General features: G+C 46.2%; 1 protein-coding gene across 1 annotated transcript; it reads right to left on the reverse strand.

Annotated features, from left to right (window-relative positions):
- Positions 1 to 1,959: 1,959 nt before the first annotated feature.
- LOC147693575 (uncharacterized) lies at positions 1,960 to 6,796 on the reverse strand. Its single transcript, XM_086933237.1, has 2 exons — positions 6,073 to 6,796; positions 1,960 to 2,585 (listed from the first exon to the last, which is right to left on the reverse strand). Exons 1-2 carry the CDS (start codon positions 6,794 to 6,796, stop codon positions 1,960 to 1,962), a joined length of 1,350 nt encoding a protein of 449 aa, XP_086789363.1.
- Positions 6,797 to 13,298: the final 6,502 nt, after the last annotated feature.

Raw genomic sequence — 13,298 nt, forward strand, 5'->3', positions numbered from 1 at the left:
TGGAACTAATACAGAAATGTATGAAGTAATAAGGCTTATTAAACGTGATTATTCCTGAATCCATGTTGTGTAGCTGCTAAAATGTACGATGGCATACGGAAACGTTGAACGTGGTAGGCCTCAGGGCCAGAGCTAAGGGGGAGGGGAAAGGAGAGTAAATTGCGCAATGTGGATTGCACTAATGTTTAGTAATAATGAGTAGGTTTGATTTATAGATGTGTTTACTTAATCAGTAGAATAAGAGTATTAACATGCTAACAATTAAAGAAGAAGTTGAATATTATAAAACTGTTGTAGAGCTGGAAAGCCTTAAACGTTGATTTACACGTATTAGTCTGGACCGGGGAATGTTGCAACGCAGTTGGAAAACCATAAGATTTGGGATTTGGCTCCAAATGTCTGTCTGGAAGAGAAAAGGGGGTATTCAATTATTAAATATGAATAGAAGCCTGTTCTTGAAATGGACCAGACATGGAGGAGGGTTCCGGAATGTTTAAGGGGTATCAGCGGGCCGGAGAAGCGTCTGAGAAGCAAGGTCGACTCTAACCACAAGGCCTCATCATGGAAAAAGCCAGAAGCTACACCACGTGAGGGGCGTCTCGCGAGGGGCGTCCTAAATGTTGTTGTGATTTTGTATTAGGGACAGCACCCCTGGGTGGGGTTAGAGCAGAAGCCTGAGGACCCTTTAGAGAGCGGATGGGTAGGCAGAGAGGGGCCATGATTGGAGGACTTTAGGTTTTCACCAAGAGACTGAGAGTGGGTGACTTCCTTTGGGGGTCATTCACTGCTGACACCTTTTGATAGGTCGGGACCTGGTTAAGTAGGGATACCATCTAGAGCAGGGTAGGGACAGCCTAACCTGTATTTTCCCTCCGCCTGTAATGACCGACAGATTTCAATATGTGTCTATGCTGATAGCACTATTGTTCTTAGAACTGGTATTGGTAATTTCCGTTGTTCGTCTGAGGGCTTTCAGAGAACACATGTACGTAGTTGGGCCTGTGTATCTGGTTAATCTCATTTTGAGATGCTTGTATCTACAACTTATCTTGACTTTATAATAAACCTTTGAAAGCTAGAAGTTGTTTGTGATCCTTTGAGCAGAGTCCTTTATTGGGAGAAACTAACTTGGTAAGAGATGCACTTTCTTTCCTCAAAGACAGGCAATAAAGGTTCAGTCGACCAGATCGGGGTTTTAGATCGATAGTGATAAGGTATTGATCAAAATCTCACCCTTCCAACAGTATACAATTTATTATTTAACATTTTGTCAACAGGGGTGGGTGGGCGGGCCTCGCCGAAAAACGCTCCTGCCTCAACTACGGAGCCTAAAATGGCGCTCCTGACTAACTCCTACGCACTGCCTCGCGCGCGCTGCCCTGCCTAACGCGTCATCGCTCTGGGTCTGTACCACCGGGCGAAAATCCGCGGGGGGAGACTGCTTCGCTCAGCTCCCCCCGAGGATTACATCGCCCAGAATAATCCAGACCCATACACAATGAGACAACACCACTGGATAGCATAAAAGGCCACTTTTTATTCCATAGATCAGGCAATTTTTATATCCATAAACCAATAAACATTTGTAATTTTTACTTGTCTTCAAACCAATGAATTTGCATATTATGCCAAAACCATAACCTTTCTTTTGCACTTGTTTGTTTATAACGTTATTGTTCCAAACCAATATAACTTACTTTTCGTTGAAATCACCCCCATGTTTCGAAATCTTTTCACTTTCCCTCTTTCTTTCTTTTTCCCCCATCTTGTACCTCCCACCACCCTCTCTCCTGAAGGACGGTCAAGTCCGCTCTAAATCTTGACCTCCCCCTATTCCGCCACACAGGAAAAACCTTGGATTTTTCCTGACCCCACCAACAAACCCAAACCATTCTTATCATAGTATGTTGTTACCCATGTCAGATTGCTTTGCCCTTGCTCTTTTTTTTTTTTTTTTTTTTACTCCTCCCTTCTAGCAGACACCCACAGATCAACTTTCAAATATTTTGATAGCATGTCTCTGATCTCCAGTATGTAATACGCCATCCCCAACTGTGTTAAGTGGACACCGTCTTCCCTAAACAGATGGCCGTCTTTTCCAGTGATGCTGTCATGTGCAATTGTCTGGATCCCTAAACCCACACAGAAGATCTTCATAGCCCTGTTTACCTTTTTTCTGGCCTTTTCTATGGCGGCCTGACTCCTTGCATTTTTCCATTGCTGCCTAAACACAAATTCAGTCCATACTAGACTGGTCCCTAGCCAGTTGTTAGAAACCACAGCTAAATCTAATTGCATGGCTTTGATTATGCTTAGCCCCGATAAAGCCACTAGGTCATTTTCCCCTAGATGGAGAATGAGCATATCAGGACCGCCTCTGTCATACCTTATCTTAGCCAATAGAGGAAACAAGTTCTCCCAGCGCATACCCCCTTTACCGCACCAGTAAAGTTCATGTCCAGCGCTGGGGATACCAAGGTTCCTTCCATAGATTTGATGATCCGCAAAGATCGCTGCCCACTTCACAAATGAGTGTCCCACGATCCAGATTTGTTTTTTGGCCGGATTCAAACCCCGAATGTCTCCTAGATGAAAGAAAACAGACCCAATAAGAAAAACTCAACATACAACTTTATGCTTAACAACTTCTAGTTTGGACTACTGTCCATGCTTCTTCTACAGCATATGTGCTGGTTTTTTTTTTTTTTTTTTTTTTTACATAGCGTGCACAGCAGTTAGAACTCCACCTTCCTATCCTTTTGATCGCATTCCAACCCAAACCCAAACAGGCTGCTTCAGACGCTGCTCCTATACGAAAGGAATGTGTTGCATAATTCATTGGATTAAAGCCTAACAATAAAAGTGTTCTTCTCATGACTACCAGCAGCTGGTGACTCGAAAGCTTACCGCCTGCCTCGTGCACAAAGATTGGTCCACCCAGAACACCTGTAAAAAACTGAAAATCCCTCCACTCTTGTACTGGGCAACAACCTTGTATGTGAGTCACATTTAGGTGTATCCACACCCCTTGCCCCAATTGATCTGTTTTTGATTTGCCTAACCATATTTTCAAAGTGTCACCTTCCAAGCACACATCCCTGCCACATAAGCCGCAATCATTCTTTAAACCTAAAAGTTCAGAAACTCTAAAAGCTCCAAAAAAGAGCCATATCATTACCAATCTAAAAAGCTTAATTTCATGAGCGTTGTAACAAGCTTTGTGTAAGTACCCCAACATACGTTGGAGCAATTCAAATGTTATTGGCGCTCTTGTGTGTGAGCTTGACGCCTTCACCCTCTGCAATCCCTTCAAAACTCTCTTCACCAATATATGGTTATTTGGATCCCGGCCCCAATACAATTGTCCGTAGAAGGAAATCCCCGCTAGCTTACCCGCTATGGTGTTATGTGACAAACCCTTGTCAATTAAATGTAAAACAAAATCAAGTATGAGGGGGATATACATCTCTTCTCTTTGTACAAAGTTATAAGTGTCAACATAACTTAGAAATTCATGCCATGCCAGCATATAACTTCGTTGAGTGGATGACGCTATTGAGTTCTCCACCAGCCGTAGTATCCTCATTCCCCTAGAGCCCAGATGCTGATAGGTACCGATGATTTCTTGACTGCTGCTCCCGGGGCCAGCTCGCGAAATCTGTCCCACTGGGAACGAGAGAGCGCATCAGCAATTGAGTTATTGATACCTGCAATGTGTGCTGCGCGAAAAACAATGTTCAGACGCAGACTTAACAGCATGAAAGCCCTCAAAAGGCCTAGCACCCTCCTGTCCTTGGCTTTCTGCCTGTTTATTAAGTGAACAACTGACAAGTTGTCTACATGAAAAAGGATTGTTCTGTTGCTAAGCTCTTGGCCCCATACCTGCAAAGCCACTAAAAGGGGAAAAAGCTCCAAAAACGCTATACTGCGACCTTGGGAAATCCATTCTTCTGGCCACCGCTCAGCGCACCAGCGCCCATCCCAAAAAATGCCAAATCCATGTAAACCTGACGCATCTGAGTACATTTGCACCTGCCACTTCATACTTTCTTCGATGAACAACAGTGGCACTCCATTGAAATCCGCTAAGAATAACAACCAAATCCTTAAGTCCTCCTTTATGTTTTTGGTGAGCCTGATTCTATGGTGTGGCAGAGTTGCTCCTAACATGGCCATACCCAACAACCTGCAGAAAGTCCTTCCTGCCCTCACTACTCTGCACGCAAAGTTCAGGTATCCTAATAGTCTTTGTACTTGCCTGAGTTGTAATTTGTCTACTTGAAGGGCCTCTTGAATACATGACCTAATTTCCTCTAACTTCTTCTTAGGAAGTCGTGCCACCATTTCCACTGTATTGATCTCAATTCCAAGAAAATTAATCTGTGTGCTGGGCCCCTCTGTTTTGTCTCGTGCCAAAGGCACCCCAAATGCTTCTGCCATATTCTGAAAAACTTGTAACGCCCTCTCACAATGTCCGGACTTCGCCAGTCCCATAAATAAAAAGTCATCAAGGTAATGGCACACTTTGCCTACCCTACACTCTTGCTGAAAAACCCACTGTAGAAATGAACTAAACAATTCAAAAAGGGCACAGGAAACTGCACATCCCATAGGTAAAACCTTGTCAAAATAAAAATAACCATTCAGCTGCATGCCCAAAAGCTCAAAATCTAAGGGGTGTATCGGTATTAATCGAAAAGCAGATTGAATGTCGCATTTTGCAAGCTCGGCCTGATCTCCTCAACTTCGTACCATTTTTAGAGCCTCGTCCACTGTAGTGTACGAGACTGCTGAGTCCTCATCAGCAATAAAGTCATTAATAGAACTACCCTCCGGCCACGAAAGGTGTTGAATCATGCGGAATTCGCCCGCCGCTTTTTTGGGGATTACCCCTAGCGGCGACACCATGAAATGAACAAACGGCATCTCCTCAAAAGGCCCAGCTACTCTGCCTAAGCCTACTTCCTCACCCAGCTTCCTGCCCACCACCTCCGGGAAATCTCTAGCAGACCTCAAATTCTCCGCCCAACGCCTGTATCTGGGGCCCTGGTAACCAATTCGAAATCCCTCCTTAAACCCCCAATAAAGTTTGGCAGCCGCCTCGCTGTTCGGGTACCTGTCCAGCCAAGGGATGAGCAATTCCCATTTAATTGGGGTAAAAGCCTTTTGGTATAGGAGGGAGTGGAGCTCCCCTGCCCCTGGCTGCCTGGATTTGTGGTTGTGGGGTATGCTCGGTTGTGTCTGCTGCAGGCGTAAGGCATTGAAATAGCATATGTCTGCCTCCGCACTGGGAACATTCGTGTTTGAATCTACAATATGGCCGGTTACAATACCCCCTGTTGTAGTTCCAGCAGGAGCCCAATCCGCTTGTATGCCCCCTTGTGACAGTCCCCGCCCCTCCCTGGGCGGCGAGCCCTGGAAAGGGCCGGTACGCCACCGGCAAACCACTAGCTGTGTGGGTGGTTTCCGATAGCTGAGAGGATGACATCCATTGCAACCATAATTCTGTGTCTATATCACCCCAAGGTTTTGAAGGGTTCATGCTCATTCTGGCCCTGAACTCCTCGTCATAATTTAACCAGGAAAAACCGCCAAAATGCATGTGGGCCTTGCGTACCACATCCATGTAATTAAAGAGTGAAACTGCCCTTTCCGGATATTTTTCACAATAAATGCTGGAGAAAATTAAAAATGCCGACGACCAATTGTCTATATTTCTTGGCACCCTGGGACGTCTTGCCAATTCTAATTCTTCCTCCTTGGACCCTTCTCTAGATTGGACATCTCTGTGTAGCAAACGGAAAACATCTACGTAGTCATGTTGCCATATCTTTTGTTTTGTCTTGTGAGACAGGTGAGTACCTAGCGGCATTGACACACCCATGTATGGCAGCCTACCTGGCACAGGTGAACTATCTTCCGTGTGTTCTAGACTAATGTAGTGGGCTGACTTACCAACCTGTCCACTTGCCTGTGCGGGCGCCGCTTTACTGTGTATTTGCGGTACCTTGTCCTGAGCCTTTTCCCTAACCTGTGAAGAGACATCCCATGCCCCCCACCAACGTGGCTTACCCTTTGGAAGCTGTTCCTCGCGTCGTCTCAATTCTTCTTTAGAGATCCGCTCGAGATTCTCCTTCTGCACTCCAGAGTCCCCATCTTCATCTTGAACCTGTAACGATTGAACAGAGCTTGTTGTCCCAGCCCCCCTCCCAGAGCCCACTGCTACAGCTGATTGTCCCTTTTGAAAACTTCTCAGTTGTTTACTAACATTTCGCTCCTCTAATTGCTGTGGAAATGTCGCTATTCTCTCCCTTGTGCCTTGTGGAGCGAAGATTTGGCTGCTTCCTCCCGGACGCTCACCATCTCCTACACCCCCATCATAAGTGTCCCAATCAAAAACAGGGTCTCGCTCCAAAAACCTGTCCGCCTGTTGTGGATCCGCCATAAATTCCACATTAAAACCACCTTGGTCAGTGGCCGCTCTGTCCTTTGCAAATTCCTTACCTTTCGCTCTCCTGCTACCTGTCGTATTCGTGGTCTGACCTTGCTCCGCTCCAGAGCCACCTGACACCTTATCTGCCCCGTCTACTAGAAGTACCTTGCTGCTGGGCTTCCTTACTTCCCTATGTTTCCGCTGTGCTTCAGCAGTGGAGGCATGTTCTACCCACACCCACTGTCCTGATAAACTGCGGCCCAACTCTGTCTCATCTGGCGCAAAAACTAATGGTGCCTGGCGCGCCTCTGGAAAAATATATTCTCTGTTGAATCTGGTGTGCTCCAGCCCATTATCGTACATGTATTGTATAAAATCGTCTTGGCCTTGCTCTGCCAAAACCGCATCTCTAATCTGAGGAACCTGCCCATCTTCCTGTGGCAGCAAGCCTACCTGCCCTGTTGTGAAAAACTCAGAAAGGTCCTCAGTGGGGGGGTCTGAAAGTCCAAAAACATCTTCTGCATCCTCAAAGTCCTGTTCCCTGGGCCTGGACGGGGCGCGTGGTACATTCATAATTGTGCAGGCGCCCCCCGCAGCCTCCTCATCACTGCCACTCGAATAATCCACTAGGGGCTGGGGAGGCTGTGTAACTAAGGCAGGGTGGGGGGGGGGGGTACAACTGGGGCCAACTGTTTCTTTGCGGCCCTCAAAGCATTGTGGCCCTGTAAATACTGGCACTGGCCTGGGGCGGGGCGGCCTGACTGTAGCTGCTCTGGCCTGTCTGCCCCTGCCCGCCCCCACTCGCTGGGTGCCTGTGTCAAGCCCACCCACCTCAAAAACCTCCCTCCCAAATGGGGGAGTAGCCAACTCACCCGGCAGCCTGACCACACAGCCAGTCCCTCGTAGCAATGCAGGGGATAAGGAGCGGGAAGACTGACCCCTCCACAGACCTGCTTGCCGGACGTTCCCCGCTGCCTGCCGAGCCCCTCTGGCTGACCGCGCTCTCCTCGGACCTTTCCTCGTGGCTGACGTCTGCCTGCACGCGTCAATGGCTCTCTTGACTCCGTTCGCCGCCTGTCTCCTCGGGGGTCTGTGAGGTGTAGGGGAGTCAGCTGCGTCGCCGGTGCCTGCCGCCAAAAGGTCACTCCTGCCAGCTGCCGCTATGACGCGGAGCGCCTCCTGCAGTGCCTCTTGAGTAATCATGTCCGCCCTGAATTTGTCAAATAAATGCCAGCAATTCAAGAGGAGTGGTCCGCCTCGCCGAAAAACGCTCCTGCCTCAACTACGGAGCCTAAAATGGCGCTCCTGACTAACTCCTACGCACTGCCTCGCGCGCGCTGCCCTGCCTAACGCGTCATCGCTCTGGGTCTGTACCACCGGGCGAAAATCCGCGGGGGGAGACTGCTTCGCTCAGCTCCCCCCGAGGATTACATTGAAAGTTTATTTACTGATTTCTGCAGTACTGGCATTTTGTTCTGTTTATATCGCGCTGCCCGTTGGCATGCGAGATTCCGTTATATCGACAGTTGATGTAGAGGGTCAGTTGGACGCCTGACTCTCTTTGGTGCTTGCATGCACCGTGAATCCCCCCTGTGGGAACTTCATATAACGAAATAAAATTAATGAAAAGAGCTTTTGCTGATGTCCTCATTACATCGTTGATTGGCGACGAGGACGAAGAATTTTCCACTACATTCCACGCGGAATAAAAAATAGCTTATTTAAAATTTTGGCTATCTCTTTACCGGATTTTTATGGAACAAGGTAAAATCAAAACAAAAGATTTATTAGTTATCGTTACCTTGTCAACGAGTGACATAATTGGAACAGTGTTGGAGTTGGACGCGGAGTAAAGGTGACGTGAGAGGATCTTTGCAGTTGGAGGATCTCAGCGTGTTTATCACTCGACTTTCTTCGATGACAACAGGAAATATATGTAGGAAACAAATGTAAGACAGCATGGAAGAAGATCGTCTTGCTTTGTTTTCCTGTCAGAAAATCAACGTTGGACTCAATCACTACACACGTCTGGTGAAGATAGTTATCTGCTGCCCCCAGGTGTCTGAAAGCGGTAAAACTAAGTTATTCAAAGAAAGCTTGTTTTCTTCACCTTGTCAGTGTAGAGACATAAGAAGGCACTAAGGTACTGTTTTTCAAAGTTAATTCTGAACATATTTTTACCACAATGTCGTCCGAGTTTTCCTCAGCGGTGACACGCACACCTTAATTTATTACTACAGAAACACTATACAGCTCCGTGTGTTTTTTTTCTCCCACCAAATCATTAACGCAAGGAACTACATTCAGCGTGCAGCGGATAAATCGGTGACACACACACCAATTTTATTTTACAGTTTAGACTTTTTTTTTTTTAAATTGGAAATATATAGAACTTTTGAACAATCCAGTGAGGAAAAAAGATTGTATACTCATTTGTTTGCATGTATATTGTCATAGATATTGAAAAATTAATTCTATGAAGACATTCTTTCCAGCATATTGTTAGCAATATATATTGTGGTAAATTTACATTTTCTTTGTGAATAAACATCATTTAGGAAGTAGCAAAGTATTTTCTGATCAAACATGCAAGCAGTTCAGGCACCACCACCTTTCCTTGACACACCTGGGGAACCACCAATAAAATGGTGCAAATGGCTTGATGCATTTGAAAATTATCTGGGTGCCATAGGGGCACACAGGTTCAGACCTGAAAGAAAAAGATTTGTATTGTTAAATTCATTAGGATTTGAGGGAAGAGACACATTGAAACACTTACTGATGCAGAACCAATTGAAGGGGAAGAACCTGATGTATACTTGAGCACAGTTAGGAAGTTAGCTAAACGATACGACTCACAACCGAGCTTAGTTGTTCTGAGACACAAATTTTTCAAACGTGTGCAAAAGAGTGATGAGGACGTAGGCACATATATTACATCACTTAGAAAAATGATAGCAGACTGTGGGTTTGAAAATTTTAGTGAACAAATAGTTTGTCACCAATTCATAAGTTAATGTTCAGACAGAAGTATCAGGCAGAAACTTCTCACATTAGAAAATCCCTCTCTTGAAGAATCTATCCGTATTGCTAAAAGTATTGAAACATCTCGTGTGTCTGTGAGGGAATTGGAAAATAAGAACAACGAGTCTGTAAATTGGGAAACGTTTTCAAAGGTTAAGAAAAGAAAAGAAAACCAACAAAATTACTTCTTCAAGAGAACTGACATTTGTTTTAGATGAGGTAACTTACCACAAACAAAAAATAGTAGGCTTTGCCCTGCTAGAAATGTTGTTTGCAGAACTTGTGGTAAAGTAGGCCACTTTGACAAAGTTTGCCAAACTAAGAAAAAAGAGAAAAAATACATGTAAGTCGTGTGAAAGATTACAGTGACAGTGAAAATGACGATCCGTTAGAGGAATTGAAACACATGATTCTTGTGGTACATGATCCTGACATCATAACTGGTGACCCTAATGATTGTATTGACCCTTATGTCAACATAGTTGTTAGTGATAAAAATGTACGCCTCCTGGTCGATTCTGGTGCACGAATTACCATGATCACAGATTCCCTTTTTAAGAGCAAATGGAGTAGTAGAGAACTACTTCCCCCTGATCGTGCACCAGTGTTGTATGAAGGACGCAAAATAGAACTTTCTGGCTACTTTGAGGATGTTTTGGAAATCAAAAATAGGCGCATCTATGGAAAAATGTATGTAGCCTTACATGGATTAAATATTCTTGGGTGGTTTCACCAAGGTCTGTTCAACATGATGTTATGTCCTGGTAAGAAAGAACAAGTTTTGGTGATCCGTGATCTCTCACATATTGAAGATCTACTTAACAATTACCCTAGAGTTTTTTCAGGAGAATTAGGGAAAATTAAGGGTTTCAAACATAAGATAAAAGTCACGAATGAGGCAACCCTGTAAAGCATAAAAAAAGAAGTGTACCCTTTAGCATAAGGGAAGATCTTGAGAAAGAGTTGTTATTTATTAAGCATGGGTGAATTTTGTGAATTTGCTATTCGCGAATTTGCATATTTATGAATTCGCAATCCGCAAAATTTGCGAACTTTCGCAAATTTGAGGATTTTATTTTTTTTGTTCGCAAGGGTTTCTGCCAGTTCGCGAGGGTTTTTTACCAGTTCGCAAACGGGAACTTACTTGTTGGGTCGCAACGGTCGCAACCATGTTGTTTCTACGTCTGGTTCATCACAGCACCCTCTGTTTCATCACTGCCACCCTCTGGTTCACCCATGCCACCCTCTGGTACATCACTGCCACCCTCTGGTTCATCACTGTAGATTATGGGGGGGAAAGCACACCTGCCCCAACAATTAATTTGGGGCTGATTAATGTGTCACTGATCGAGTCAAGCAGCAGCACGCCGATTTAATCAGGTAACATGCTGGAACACGGCTAAAATCTACGCGCTCTAGTCGGTACATAAGGGTTCCCCCTGAGCCAAGCGCCTGATAGCTGTTGTGTGCGTGTATCCTCCTGAGGCGGAAGCCGGGAGGTTGTGCATGTTGTTAGCCACGATTGATTTTAAAACGAACAAATTTTAAAACTTATTTCCAAGGGCTCAGGCTTGATTGCAAAGCCTTTACTCCCCTTCCTTTACCTCCCTGCTGCCCAGGCCACTCGCAGCCGAGCGTTGACGCTGTCGAGGTGGTCCCGGCCAGGATTTTCACGGCAGACATATTGGGTGTGCTGGAGTGCTGTGACGCGCTCTAGTCACGTACATAAGTGTTCCCCCTGAGCCAAGCGCCTGATAGATGTTTGTGTGTGTGTATCCTCCTGAGGCGGAAGCCGGGAGGTTGTGCATGTTGTTAGCCACGATTGATTTTAAAACGAACAAATTTTAAAACTTATTTCCAAGGGCACAGGCTTGATTGCAAAGCCTTTACTCCCCTTCCTTTACCTCCCTGCTGCCCGGGCCACTCGCAGCCGAGCGTTGACGCTGTCGAGGTGGTCCCGGCCAGGATTTTCACGGCAGACATATTAGGTGTGCTGGAGTGCTGTGACGCGCTCTAGTCACGTACATAAGGGTTCCCCCTGAGCCAAGCGCCTGATAGATGTTTGTGTGTGTGTATCCGCCTGAGGCGGAAGCCGGGAGGTTGTGCATGTTGTTAGCCACGATTGATTTTTATAACAAACAAATTTTAAAACTTATTTCCAAGGGCTCAGGCTTGATTGCAAAGCCTTTACTCCCCTTCCTTTACCTCCCTGCTGTCCGGGCCACTCGCAGCCGAGCGTTGACGCTGTCGAGGTGGTCCCAGCCAGGATTTTCACGGCAGACATATTGGGTGTGCTGGAGTGCTGTGACGCGCTCTAGTCACGTACATAAGTGTTCCCCCTGAGCCAAGCGCCTGATCTAGGTGCCATAGGGGCACACAGGTTCAGACCTGAAAGAAAAAGATTTGTATTGTTAAATTCATTAGGATTTGAGGGAAGAGACACATTGAAACACTTACTGATGCAGAACCAATTGAAGGGGAAGAACCTGATGTATACTTGAGCACAGTTAGGAAGTTAGCTAAACGATACGACTCACAACCGAGCTTAGTTGTTCTGAGACACAAATTTTTCAAACATGTGCAAAAGAGTGATGAGGACGTAGGCACATATATTACATCACTTAGAAAAATGATAGCAGACTGTGGGTTTGAAAATTTTATGCTGTCGAGGTGGTCCCGGCCAGGATTTTCACGGCAGACATATTGGGTGTGCTGGAGTGCTGTGACGCGCTCTAGTCACATACATAAGGGGGCGGGGATGCCTCCATGCAGCGGACGCAACCAGCGGACGCGCCGGACCCGCGCCGGAGTCGTGCCAGAGTCCTGCCTGTCTGCGCCCATCAGCGCTGAGGAAGCGCCGGAGGCCGGACATGCTGGGTAGCCTGATCGCCCCCATCCCTGGTAGATGCACTTATTCAGTACATACCGTGCTGTCTTTCAAACCCTCAGAGATGGCTTTTCATCATATGGGCCCTACTAAGGGCTTTTTGGAAGCCCTTAATTGCTTATGTTCAGGAAAGGAGGTTAGCCACCGCCTACATGTCCCCTGAAGCAGACACTCGAGACCGGGAAGGCACAAGCTTCCCCAGCCCAGTAAAGAGACAGGGTTCCTTATGAACACTAGATCCCTTATTAAAAATATTTTCGCCTTCAGAGACTTTACTTCCTACAAAAAACCTCCCTGGGTCTTCATCACGGAGACCTGGGCTGCAGATCACTCTGGACCTGAACTCCTGGATGCTATCCCGAGGGTTATTCGTTGTCCAGAATGGTGGAGGATTTGGCATCTTACATAGATCTTCTATAAGATGCAGAATTGAGCCCCTCTCTTTGCCATCTGACTCCTTTCAGGCTCTTCACTTTGTGCTCAACCCTTCCCCCATCAATCTCCTTTGCGGGGATCTTGATTTACAGGCCCCCTGGCCCCCGGCCTCCTTTCGTTCAGAAGCTTCTTAAGCTGCTTGAACCCTACATAGACAGACCTAATTTTACCATTCTTGGAGATTTTAACTTTCATTTAGACATAGAGGACTCCACTGACACTGCCTCCTTGATGGACTCTTTGGCTTCCTTCGGTCTAAACCAGATAGTAGAAGGCCTCACACACAGCCGATCATACCCTGGACGGGGTTTTCACCAATGACCCCACGGTAGAGCCCGGGATCCCCCTTCCTCTGTCCTGGTCAGACCACATGGCCATCCCCCTGGATTTTACACATCCCAGCCATCCCATCTCCTTAGCAAGCCCTTGTAAGTGGGAATTCAAAAGAAACTTCAGAGCGCTAAATAGTCATCTATTAGCGCCCTTTCTGCCCACCCAACCCCAATCTCCTACAAATGA

Source organism: Lissotriton vulgaris, chromosome 8 (assembly GCF_964263255.1).
Source record: "Lissotriton vulgaris chromosome 8, aLisVul1.2, whole genome shotgun sequence".
Lineage (NCBI taxonomy): Eukaryota > Metazoa > Chordata > Amphibia > Caudata > Salamandridae > Lissotriton > Lissotriton vulgaris.

Excerpts from the sequence above, each read along its gene's own strand:
- LOC147693575 (XM_086933237.1), bottom strand. The coding sequence starts at position 6,796 with ATGTACGATAATGGGCTGGAGCACACCAGATTCAACAGAGAATATATT. Across the intron at positions 2,586-6,072 it reads CGAGGAACAGCTTCCAAAGG|GAGACATTCGGGGTTTGAAT; the intron begins GTAAGCCACGTT and ends TCTTTCATCTAG.